The sequence below is a fragment of the Microtus ochrogaster genome, unplaced genomic scaffold (genome assembly GCF_000317375.1).
Source record: "Microtus ochrogaster isolate Prairie Vole_2 unplaced genomic scaffold, MicOch1.0 UNK105, whole genome shotgun sequence".
In the NCBI taxonomy this organism is placed as follows: Eukaryota; Metazoa; Chordata; class Mammalia; order Rodentia; family Cricetidae; genus Microtus; species Microtus ochrogaster.
This window is the reverse complement of record NW_004949203.1, coordinates 489391-502858: the sequence shown is the minus strand read 5'-3', so window position 1 is coordinate 502858 and position 13468 is coordinate 489391. Positions and strand designations below refer to the sequence as shown.

General features: G+C 44.2%; 1 protein-coding gene across 1 annotated transcript in view; it reads left to right on the top strand.

Annotated features, from left to right (window-relative positions):
* Positions 1-13468, top strand: part of Peli2 (pellino E3 ubiquitin protein ligase family member 2) — a 142406-nt gene that overhangs the window by 56136 nt on the left and 72802 nt on the right. Inside the window, exon 2 of the mRNA XM_013355215.2 lies at positions 4-133. Within this exon, the coding sequence (XP_013210669.2) occupies positions 4-133 (130 nt within the window). The remainder of the gene's footprint in view (positions 1-3; positions 134-13468) is intronic.

Sequence of the window (13468 nt, the reverse complement as noted above, 5' to 3'; positions counted from 1 at the left end):
TAGGTACAATGGTGCTTTGCCTAACGGTGACAGGGGCAGGAGGAAAAGCAGATTTGCCCTCTATAAGCGGACCAAGGCCAACGGTGTCAAGCCCAGCACAATCCACGTGGTCTCCACACCCCAGGCATCCAAGGTAGGCGGCTGTGGCAGATGGCGGTGTGCGTGCACCTCTGGTCTCCATGTAGGACAGAGTTTCAGCCATGTCTGTAGAGCTGAGCTGTGCACTGTGAGATGTGTAGCAGCACCTTGACCTGACCCAGTAGGTGTCCACAGCCTCCTCTTCCTGCTCCCCGTAGTTAGTGCGCCAGCATATCTGGAGACCTTCCGGGATGGCTGGGCAAGTGACTCTGAAGTCGATGCCTGTTTTAGGGATCACCAAGTTACTGCTGGGTTTGAGAGCTGTGCGATGCCCTTTGTCTTATGGAATTTTTTGTATTAAATCTGGGCGTGCTAAGATCCGTTATTTTCCTCCTCTCACTTGAGCACAGCGTGTTTCCACATTGTCTGCATGTGACTTGGAATTGAGTTTGCATGATTAATACGATGTAAAGTGCGCATGTCTGAGTGATCGGGGATGCTCATTGTGCATATGTCATCCCAGTATGTTTGTGTAGTCTGAACAAGAACGACCACCTTAGGCCCCAAGTAAACGCTTGGTTCCCAGTTGGAACTACTTGGGAAAGATTAGAAGGTGTGGCCTTTTTGGAGAAGGTGTGTCACCGGGGGATGAAAGCCCACACCACGCCCAGTCTTAGTATCCATCTGTGCTTGCTGCCTGTGGATCAGGATGTAAGCTCTCAGTCACTGCTCCAGTGCCGTGCCTGTCTGCTTCCTGCCACGATGATCATGGTCTAACCCCTAAAACTGTAAGCAAGCTCCTGATCAAAATTTTATAAGAGTTGCCCTGGTCATGGTGTTCCTTCAGAGCAATAAAACAGTAACTAAGACAGAGTTTGAAGTAAATAAAATGTTAAATTTTAAAAAAGGATTAAATCATGTGTTCTCTGATATATAAGCAAGAGAAGAATCTGAGTTTCTAGACTGGTTGTCAGTATAAGTTTATCACTATGACAGATTTTTACATATTACACTATTGACAAGATTTTTTTCAGTAAAATCAGTTTTTTGCTATATAATAGTTATCTTTTTGATAATGCATGATATTTCTCATGGGCCTTCTGGGTGTGTTTGTGATTATGGCTTTGAACAATTTGGACAGATCAAGTGCTGAGATTGTATTGTTCCTGGACACCAGCCCTCAGGGAACATGACGGACGCTTCCTTGGAATCAAGTGTGGCCTGTGCACAGCTTTAGCTGGTCAGCCTGCCATCACTTGGGTATCAGGAAATCCTGAAGCAGTGCCATCGAGAGAATCCGATAGAATGTACCAGCCCAGATAGTCTGCTAATGATGACCAAAGAGTCGAGAAAGATTAATGTTGAGTGCGCATGTTTTAGCCACAGAAAACCTCAGTGGACCTTGGGAGAGGAAATGACATTTTATAAGTAAACCTACCTTTACCAAGATCTGAAGAAAGGAAGAGAATAGCAACAAGTTGTTGGGAAGTCAAGGACACTGGAAACATTAGACAGTCTGTATTAGTTACTTTTCTCTCTGACAAAATGCTAAGCAAATTGACAATAAGCAGGAGCCATAGTGTACTTTGGTTGTGAGCAAATTCTGGCAATAAATAAATAAATAAATAATAAATAAATAAATAAATAAATAAGAAGGGCAAAAGTAGAAATGTCATGCTAGAGAGGGTGCAAGAGTCAGACTCAGGGAAGCTGAGCAGCCAAGTGTTGTGAAAGAGGACAATGCATGTCCCGAGGAAGTTATTGGTATGGCTGCTCCTTCCTCCACTATGTAACTGTCACTATTAAAGATTCGTATTCTCAGAAGAGGATCTGATAGCTGAGCCTGACTCACCATGGCCAACTAAGATGAAGATACAAGGGACCCGTGTGCTCGCGTGTGTGTGAGCATGTGCATGGGAGCCACTGGTCATTGTGGCCTTACTCATTTGTCCCACTGCCTCAGAAGGCCTTGTACCTAGTAAATACAGAATATTGTTTGCACTGTGAATAAGGACTGAATCGGCTTCCCACCGTCTAGGGACCTGGACCTCAGTCCCAAGCTCTAGCCTTCTGGGACTTCTCAGATGTACACCAATGTCTGTGTGGCCATGCCACTCTTGCTGCTGCATTTTCTCTGCTGGCCCTGGCTGCTTCTGAGTTCCATTCAGCCACAAACAGAGTTTCTTCATACTTAGGTGTTTAACTGAATCTATAAACCAATAGGCGTTGGCTGACAGGCAGTACTGGGAAGTGAACTCTCAGCTCCTAATGCACCTTTATGATTATTATTCTTTCCATCTCTTTTTGGCCGTGGCATTAGACATACTTGGTTCTGCTGCCGTTCCTGTCTTCTCTGTTGACATTGCTGGTTTACCTTGTCCGTTATCCCTGCTGCCTCTTCTGATCTCTAGTTTCCTCTTGTGCATTTCAGTGTCCTGATGTCTGCTTGGTATTTCTTTTTGGAGACAAAATATTTCTTTGCCCATGGTAAACAGCAGGAGATAGGGCCTCTTAGTCACCCATGGATGCCAGCATCTATGCCGAGGCAGATTCTGATGGCAAGCCTGCTTTTGTTGTATGATCTCTATTTGTATAGCCTTTATTAGTGTGCATATTTGTTCTTGGGCTAATACAGGTATTCTCTGATTACATGCTGTCCTGCTTTACTTCTGACAGATCTGTTACATAGGCATAAAGCCTCATGATTTATTCACCCATTCATTTATTCACCAAATATTTATCCAGCACCTTCCACGCCCAGGCACAATGCCAGGTATTGGATAGACTGCCTCGAACAAACACATCAGCGTGGAGCTAGTCAGGCAGTGTAGGCAAACAGTGGAGACTTATTTGAATACATGTGCAGCTGTGCCTTGTGAGAAGTGCTGGGAGGAAAGGGCACAGATGTGGACCAGGTAGTCAGGGAAGGAGTCTGAGCAAGGCCATAGAAGCTGCAGGCTGACTAGGAAGTGTTGGGGTGGAGCTGACCAGGAGAGTGAAGAGATCAGGGCCTAGCTGGAGGATTTGACCTTTTCTGAGTGGGAAACACTGGGGAGTGTCAAGCTGAGGGAATGGCATGACAGCACTGAGAGTCTACGTTTTATGATAGGAGGAGACTATTATACTGTTACTCCACCAATCAGGAGCATGGTGGTCGTGATGGTGCCAATCTCTGATAAGGGGTATTTTTACTAACCACATGCTAAATTTAGCAGCATTGCTATGGAAAACTCTACCTTAGTTTTTCCCTTCTTAGTTTATGTTTTACAGAAATCTCCTCTTGGGGATATTTTCACTTTCTAAAAGTAATTGGAAATCACATTTATACCTAGTGTGTTTCATAGTGGAAAATAGTAGCATTTAAGTGATGGTTAGAGAAAGATTAAGACTATTAATACACTACGAGTCCAGGGCTCTCTTTAGTCTGTGTCTTTGCCCTCTTTATGCGGCTATGAGAAAGGACATAAGTCTTTCTGAAGAGATTTGTTTGTCTCAGATGTGCTCGGGGCATGTATCAGCGAGGAAATGGAGCAGATAGGCCCGGAGCTACTCCTCAGAACACTGCTTCTTAAGGAAACTTATCCAGCCTTGAGACCTTACCTGCTCTATCTGTAAAAACAGTGCTCATCCCTTCTGAGGGTGGCATCAGCATGGCCTGCCTCGTAAGGGTCGCCGCCATTCACCGTTGCTAGACCAGGGACCCAGCTGCTAGCACGTGAGCCCTTGGGGACAGATCACATCCAGACCACAGTGGCGTGTTTGAGTTGGTATGGCTCTAGTTGTTGATGCACTATTCAAAGTCTTGTGTATCACTCTATGAATGTTACTGTAATTGTGGGAAGCCGTAAAACTGATGTAATTTTCAGTGTTAGCACCTTAGCTTGACCTAGTCTGTAGGACTTAATGAGGGCCACTCTTGAAGCGTGTGTCTTCATGATCCTAAAAGGCTTAGCTGGACTCTCATGCGCCTCAGGAGAAGCATCAGTCTGTCAGTATCTGAAGTCTGCTCACTAATGCTGCTTTCAAATAGTTTGGCTTTAGATAGTATTGATTTTGGTTTTCTTTATAGTCGTTGTATTATAATTCCTCAGTGCATACTCTCTTTTTATTTTTATTTTTTGGTGAGCTAAGATATGCTCTGTAATCCAGATTAACCCTAAACTCGCTGTCCCCTGCCTCAGCCTTCTGACTACAAGTTGCCACACTGAACTCTGTTTAATATTTTTAAGAATTAATGAATGAAATTATAAATGATTTAATGAAGTATTTTATTGTAATTCAGGCAACAATGTTTTGATAAGGCTTTTCCATGTAGGTACTTTAAGTATTCTAAATCTGTAAGAGAAGAAAAAAATTAAACACTGCACTGCAGGGCTGACTGTCTGTTCTCTGCAGGGCTGACTGTCTCTGTTCTCTGCAGGGTGCCAGCCGAGAACAAATCACCCATTTCCAGAATGCGCGTCCACTTATTTCAGTACAAGGATAGGCACAAGTCAGCTTCTAAAACGTTGAAGTAGCGACTTGAAAAGCTTTTTATTAATGAGTGTTGATAGAGAGAAGACAAGATATCTGTGAGATTCCAGCATGCTGTGCGATTGAAATGATTTCCTGACAAAATATCCAGACCCCCAAACTAGTTCTTGTAGGAAAGGATCATGTCAGTGGAAACGCATGGTCCTGCTCCTTATAGAACAAATCTACTGAGATGAAAAAACACCTTTTGGAAAACTTAAAAAAATCACAGCAATAAAATTGGAGTCATTATTGATGAGGCTTCAGCTATGTCACAGAGGTTTAATAATTTACTTAAAAAGCAATATTGAAGACTTTGAAGACCGCCTGATGGCTTTTGTTGATTTCATGGAGCTGGAGGGAGCAACATCTGAAATCTATTAAACTTCGTTGTGGTTCTCAGAAAGAGTTCAAGAAGAATGGCTTCCGTGAGCCGTGTTTCCAGGAAGACGTCTGCATTTCGCACAGATGGTGCATGTGTGGTGCTGGGGAGAAGGGTTCCTCATCCAGATGCCACCAGCATGGACTTCAATGACTAAGCACGAGTAATGCAGTTAACTTTTAATAACATCTTTTTAATTCATTGATCCCTAGGACCTGACCAGTTGTTTTAAAAACTCTGCAGAGTGAAAGTAACAATCCCATCTAATATGTAACTTCCACGCTTAGGTGATGGTAGAAATAGCGAGCGTGTAAATCTCAGCGCAGTCAGGTCCAGAGCAGGTGTGTTGGGTGTGTATTTGCTGTGCGTAGGGGACTAGGAAGTGCTCCTTCAGCACCGTTAGGGTCCTCATGTGTAAGGACTTGTTTCCCTGCTTCCTCCAACCAGATGGAGCCCTGGACTTGCTCGGCTTCTTTAGTCAGCTCCTAGCTCAGACATTAAGTCATATGTGCAAGTGCTTCAAAGGAAGGATCACGCTAACAACTTGTAACAACTAACAGATGGCTTGGAAATAGTGGGATGACTTGATGAATGATTGATGTAGCCTGCAATGCTTGAGTGTAGTTTCCTAGTATGAATACTAGGAAATATATGGGAATGTTTTTAAATATTTAAAAGCAGCTTCACTTATGATTTTAGGATTTGAAACAGCATAAATTCCTTATCAGTCCTCTTTTGTGAATCTTTCAAGTAAGTTTCAATTTATTGTATAATGTATCTTAAATTAAAATTAGAAGTCTGATTCACAATTCTTACATTGAGTACTTTCAGAAAGGTGATAGATTGATTCAGAATATTGGGTTTTTCCTAATTTCAACAAATAAATGTTTGTCACTAATATTTTGTGTATTCTCTAACCCTCGTTTCATAGTTTCAAGTGCCAACGACAGTGTGTGACTCTGCTGTGTAGTGTGAATAGCAGAGCTCACACTGTCAGATAAGAGGGTCTCTTATGTTTACTCTGACATGGAGGGGCCTGTGCCTTAATCTCTGGGGCTTTTGTGACTATGTTGCCCTCCTGGCAAAAGGAACTCTGCAGATAGAATTAAGGCAGGAACTTTAAGAGGGATCAGCATGGATTGTCCAGATGGGCCCAGTGGAATCACAAGGGCCCTTAACAGGGGAAGTGAGGATTGTTGATGAATGACTGAGAGAGAGATGAGGGCAGAGGGGCAAAAGGGACTTTGAGGAAGAGGACCATAAATCAAAGAGTGCCTGCATCCTCTAGAAGCTAGAGGCAGATCTGTCAGCCACCACGGATATGTAACTTCAGTCTTACTGTTGTGGGGACTACAGGCAACCTGAGTATCTTGGAGACAATCTTCCCTGGGACTTGCTCACTCCTTGATGTGGACTTGTTGTGGTTCTGGCAGGGAATCCGTGCACCTGATGAATACTGGTGAGCAGATCTAAATGATAATTTATTGTGGTTTCAGCTGCAGAGGTCTTTAGTGACTTAGAGCAGAAAGGGAAAACTTACGGATGTTGTTCTATGGGAAATTAAGAACAAAATGCTTATATATGTGATTAGTTCTTAGTCTGTGTTAGAGGAAACAAAGATATTGAGATTACAAAGGGCAAGGAATAATTTTGGACCTAGACTATTAAAATAGGAAATTTTGATTCAAGCACTTGACATCTTTAATTATCAGTGTAATTATTTATATTACATTTATATAATAATTAAAATTTTGACCCAGTAAATATATTACTTGGAAAAATAATTTTATTTGTGTTATCCTTAAAGCAAAATTTTACTTATTTGTCTTAACATATTGGTATTGGAGAATGTGTTTATCTGTAATTATGCTTTTAATCAAGTTTACTTGAATTACGACCTAGTCAGTCACTTACAACCCTGTTACGGACATTTAAAATGTCCAGAAGAGCTGGGTGGGTTGACTCAGGCCGTTCATATGGGTATGCTGCCCAGGCCCCAGAATGCTGGCCTGCTGTTGCTGCAGGTAGTAAATTCCCTAGAGAAGGGGACGAAGGCTGAGGTTTGCTGCTGACTGTCCCTCCTCCTGGAAGTGTGACTTTGGAATCCATCCATCTCCAGACAAGGACTGCTGGGGTGACAAGGTGAACTAGCACAGCTCTTGCTCATGTAAGTGGAAGTGACCAGGCTGGTGCCACGGCTCAGCGGGCAACCTGCTTGTGCACAAGAGCAAAGACCGAGTTCAGATCCCAGCACCTACATATGAGCCGGGCGCAGCAGCGTGTCTGCGCATCTGGAGCCCTAGCAAATCCCCAGAATGTGCCAGCCAGCCAGTCTGATGAGCTCTGAGCTTTGGGAGAGACCTGTCTCAAAAAAATTAAAAGGAGAGCAATAGAGGACGCCTGACGTCAGCTTCTGGCCTCCGTGTGCACACTCACACTTGCATATAGCACATACACGTGCTCACAGCACACACACACACATTCTCTTACACTCATAAATTTAAAAGATTGAAAAAGGGAGTTGCCTTACAGCTGAATTGACACCATAACCATAAACCAGTGGTTTATGACATCAGGTGCTCTGCTGAGTGCTCCTCTGCAGAAGTTGGCTTTGATAATAGCTAGTTTGTTTGCAGAGGCGGTTACAGTAGCATGCTGTAGGTGCATGAAAATGAACTCAGTGCAGCTCGTTGACTGCTTTGGAACCACTGCTGCTGTTGTTCTAGACACATCTGTACTAAAGTGCACTCTTCCTGAGAAAGTGTCCCGGCCTCTTTGGATCCTGTGTGGCTGTGTCCAGCAGTAGTTACATCTGGGTGATTGTTTAACTGCATGTTTTAGTTACGAAAAGTGTGGCTGCTGGCACCTTTGCTTTTGTCTTACTGTGAGAGGGGATGCTTGCTTGTACTTCATTCTCTTCCCATTTCCAGCTGCCCCTGAGCTCTCTTCCTCTCTACTCCTCAAATGGCCTTCCCCTCAGTTTTGTACTTTTGCTAGTAACATCCTCGCTTGTTAAGATGTGCTTCAGTCTTATGTACCAACTTGTGCTCTGGTCTCTCAGGACTCCCCTCTCCTGGTCTCATCAGAGGCCCTTTCTGAGCTCACAGAGGGTGTACACTGATGCTAGTTAGAGTCTGACTGTCCTTGTCCTCAAAGGCCAGAGAGCATGCATTTCTGCTCTCCTGCTGCCATGCTTAATCAGATATATTCTTACCTGTCATGGGCCTGTCCCGGGACAGCAGGTCATCCTAACAGTCTGCCAGCTAGTAACTAAAGAAATACTTGGAATGTATCAAATGGATTGGCTAATGTGCAGTGATATTGGTGAGGTGGGCTCTGGAAAGAATTACTCATAAAAAAGTCATAATGGGCTCTGGTTTACATGAAGCCTGGCACCCACATTTATTTACTGACTGTTGAGTTCTATGAAAAACTTAGCTAAAGTGTAATGATGGGTTAAAATTGAAACTGAATTTGAATATATGTTTCCTCTGTGAACTTGATAATTTAAGTTTGTCGTTTTCTTAGATCCCAGCTGTGAAGCATTAATGACGACCAGCTTCTGCATCGTTGAGTGCACTTGCTGGAGAATGTGGTCAGCGATGAGGATTTTGGGAGAAAGCCTTCCTAAGGGATGGTTTGTGAGGCCCAGCATGGCTCTTGTTGCTCATGTGCTCCTCAACTTGCTGGCTGAGTTCCATTCCTTGCTCTTTGAACAGAGGAGATGTTCTGCGCTTGTTTTTCCATTTAGAGTCACACCTTTGTTAAACATGAGCAATTAGATATAAAAGGATTTTTTTCTGAGTTGGTCCGTAATGCCTGGGTGAAATTGTTAGCTGTCTGCATCCTTTTCCACAAACGTGTGAAAATCATTTTTATTCGTGTACTAGTCAGGGTTTCCTGAAGGGACAGACCCCACAGAATGAGGATTATTGGAAGGAGGTTCCTTAGATCACCTTGCACGGCACTATGGCTGGACCACGGCTGAGAGGCAGAGTCCGGCAGTTGCTCAGCCCATGATGTCCAGAGCCTGGATGTCTCAGCGGTTCCAGTTTGGAATATTCCTGGGAAGTTTCTGGTCTTTAGTCTGTGGGGAACCTGAAGAAGCTGGTTCTGATCTCAGGAAAGGGACACAAACAGTGGTGACAACAGGATGCGTGAACTTGCCGGCAAGAGTAAAGGTGTAAATGAAAAGTGTGCCTCTGTTTCCCAGCCGCCCAGACCTGAATAACCACACAGAAACTTTATTAATTACAACACTGTTTGGCCAATAGCTTAGGTGTATTCCTAACTGGCTCTTACATCTTAAATTAACCCATTTCTATTAATCTGCATAGCACCCTGAGGCTGTGACCTACCGGTAAGGTTCCGCTGTCTTTCTCCTCCGGCAGCTACATGGCGTCTCTTTGACTCCACCTATTCTTCCAGCCTGGCTTTGTTCTGCCCTGATATAGGTCAAAGCAGCTTCTTTATTAACCAATGGTAATAAAACATATTCATAGTGGATGGAGGGGAATCCTACACTAAATAAAGACAAGCAGGCAGAGACACACTTCCTCCTCCATCTTCCCTTATCTGGCTGGAAGGAAGTTGCGGCTGACATTAGTGAGTTGTTCCTCTTTGGAGTGGTCTGGCCAAGGAAGTCCCCCCCCACCCCCGGAGTGAACAGGTGCTGGCTTTTTAGTTGATTCCAGAACCAGACAAGCAACATTAACCATCCCAGTTATGTTTCTTGTGCAACCTAGTGTCTTAAATATAAGAATGTCATTAATTTTTTAAAAAATACTAATTTTGTGTGTTTGGGCAGACATGCCACCGTGTATGTGTGGAAGTCAGAAGACGACTTATGAGACTCAGTTCCCCTTTCACTCGAGGGCCCCAGGGATTGAGTCTGTCAGGCTGGGCAGCAAGTGTCCTCACTTGCAGACACTACCTGCTCTCCCCAGAGTGCCCTGTTTGAGCGTCTAAATAGCACTGATACTCAAATCCTACAAGCAAGGTCGACCTAAGGTCAAACCCATCTCTCTTCCATCAGAAAGGTGAGACTACTGGCAGATAGATCTTATTTCAAGCTTTCCCTACTCATTGCTTAGTTGTGATGCCAAGTGTAGCCTGGGGCCTGATACATAACAACACAACCCTGTCCCTGTACACCCCCAGATCTAGTAGTTTTCATTTTATTCTGGCTCTTTTCAACATGCATACGTTTTACATGTGGTGTTTGGTGACTTTTCACAAAGTAAACACCTGTCTACCCAGCATCCAGATCAGAAAGCAGGGCTCTATCAGAGCCCCGGATATCCTGTCGCTCCCCCAACCAGATGCTGTCCAACCCAGCTGACAACCAGGTAGCCACCACCTACCCTAAAGCTGCAGGTGGCTTCTGCTCATTTTGTAAGCGGGATCCACTGTGTGTGTTTTTCTATTCCTGACTTCTTTCGTGTAGTATCATATTTGTGAATGAAATACTCTGTTGGACGCAGTATTGTTTATTGCTATTTAATCGTCTGTGTGGATAGTCTAATAACAAATTTTTGATAGCATTACAATGGTATCTGATATTTGGCATTGTAAAAACTCTTTAGAATGTAAAGTTAAAATAAATATAAGTTAATCATAGCCACCAGTACTTATATTTGTAGACATCTACAATTTAAACTCTAGTTTTTACTGCAAGTGAAAATATATTTTCATTTGGAAAATTGGTAAACTTCTAAAACAGCAATAATTTTTATAGAATTGAATATTCTGGGGGAAAAATCTAATTTTATGCTTTTTTAATGCTGTCATATTTTGCTGTCCTCTAGAAAACATTCCTAATACTCACTGGGGGCCATGTACCAGGTTTCCCTTAGTTTCCATGTTTGTGAGGTCTGGCAGTAGCTTGACTTAGGAGGCAGGGCTAGTGTGAACCAGTGTAGGTGAACCCGACTGGACTCATACACTGCTCCTTGCTGGCTAAAGGGCACAGCTTTTCAGAATTGCTGGCAAAGGGTGGCCAAGCTGGGCAGTACACACATCTGCCAGGTGGGCTCTAGGGAACCAGCAATTCTCCTAGTGAATATGCAAGGGCCTCATAAAGACACGAAGGGATCATAGCTCTTCAACAGCCTCTTCTGCCTACGTTAGTGTCCTGGACCACACAGCGTGGTCAGCCATCGAGCAGACGCAGAATGACTCTGAGTGCTTATGAGCACATTCTGTTGTAGCTTAGTGTCAGATCGTCAATTCCACGAAATTCTTAACTGAAAACTAGTAAATACATCCTTAACAGTTTATTCTTAAATGTTTGTGGTGAGCGGTCTTGAGCCAGTGCCATGCCATCTCCAGGTCATCGTATTCTAGGGCCCAGGCCCCTTCTTTGCCTTGGTCATGTGCATTTCGGTTCCTACCAAACTGAATTCACAGCGAGGCGTGCTCTCGCCAGCAGGTGCCTAGGTAGTTCACAGAATCGATGGCATAAACAACAACCACTTTTAGTTTTTAGAACCTCTTGCCCTCCAGGCAGTTTACTTGATCCCCTGAAGTGTAAAGAGACTTCAACAATGTGGGAGCAGAGAGTAAAGAAAAATATCTCAGAAAATACAACTTCTAGTGTTCTGGCAGCTGAAATACCGATACAGCTTTTCTTTTTTCTAGAAGTTTAATCATTATAACGCTGAATGAAATCTCATGGGAAAATGAAAGTGTGTCTGACTAGCAGCGATAATGAGTCACCAAGAAAGGGGTCAGAACAATCTGACCACCAAAGGCCTAGCTCTACCATGGAAGTGGTACCTGAGTGGACAGAGGTAAAGAGAGATCAGAAGTCACATGCCGAAGCTCAGACGAGGATGTCTTCCTCAGCTGGGGAAAGGTGGGATCACAAGGACCCTCATCTTTTTTAGGCTCCTTCCCAAACCTCTGAGAGTGGGCAAAGGTGGTGTGAAATTCTCTAGTGGAGCTAACTGTGTGTCATCTTCAAAACTTGGAACCCAGGGGTCAGAGAAATAGCTCAGTGGCTCAGAGCTCCCGTTGTTGCAGAAGCAAGAGTTTGGTTCCAGGTGCCCACTTGATAGCTCACAACCATCCCTTCACTCCAGTTCCGGGGACACAGTGCCCTCTTCTGACCTCTTCAGGGACCATATGTGTGTGAGGTACAGTTATATACACGTAGACAGACAAACCCTTGTAATAGCTCACAACCATCCCTCACTCCAGTTCCGGGGACACAGTGCCCTCTTCTGACCTCTGCTGGGACCATATGTGTGCGAGGTACAGTTATATACATGTAGACAGACAAACCCTTGTAATCCAAGCTATAATCTTGAGAATGTTCCTCCTTGAATTATATTTTTATTTGTTGTTTGTGAACAGTTGAATAAAATTTCCCGCAGCTCACTGAGCTTCTGCTTCCTCTTGTTACACTAAGTTTCTGGTGTGTGTCCTCTGCCCTACACTTCCACCTGGACGGTGTCGCAGTGAGCAGCACAGAAGGTTGCTCCAAGTTAGTCGGGAGGGTGTCCCAGCCTCAGCACTGTTGACAGTTTAGATAAGTCCTTGCTGTGGCGAATGCTTCCATGCACTAGATAGCAGTAACACCCATCCTCAGTCGTGACTGCCAAACATGTCCCTAGACATTCTTCAGCTCGGGAGGCCTACGTTAGTTAAGGGACATTGACTTAAAACTGCTCAACGCTAGCGTGGAATCTGGAATTGAGCTCCCTAGATTGCAATTCCAACCCCTTTATCTGAGTAAGAACTGCCCTGGCCCTCGAGTTCTCACACCTTGAGTGAGGATAACTATTACGGACAGCATATGGGATATTATTACATCTTTCCTTCTAGGTGTGTGTGGTTCTGTTTTGTTTTGTTTTGTTTGTTTGTTTTTTACCATGTCACAGAATGAAGTCTGAGGATAAATCATAGGATACAAAATTCTCTTGCAAGTGAACTCCATATTAAAAATCTGCCTTGCCACAGCCTCTGATGTGACAAGGGGACGGAAGGAGCATCAGGCTCCCCCAGATTCCCTTTCCCTCGGTGACAAATACTGTGTAACAGAAGCCTTCACCTGTGTTAGGCCTCATGGAAATGGGGTTAGGCTTCATGGAAATGGGGGGGCAGGTTAGACTTTGTGGAAATGGGGAGTTAGGCCTCATGGAATTGGGGGATTAGGTTTTGTAGAAATAGGGGGTTAAGCCTCATGGAATTGGGGAGTTAGGCTTTGTGGAATGGGGGGTTAGGCCTCATGGAAATGGGGGATAAGGCGTCATGGAATTGGGGGCTAGGCTTTATGGAAATGGGGGCTTAAGTCTTGTGGAATTGGGGGCTAGGCTTTGTGGAATTAGGGGGTTAGGCCTAATGAAAGTAGGGGGTTAGACCTCTTGGAAGTGGGGGGGCTAGGCGTCAAGGAAATGGGGGGTTAGGTCTCCTAGAAATGGAGGGCTGGGCTTCAAGGAAATGGGGGGGTTAGGCCTCATGGAAGTAGGGGGTAGGCCTGAAGGAAATGGAGGG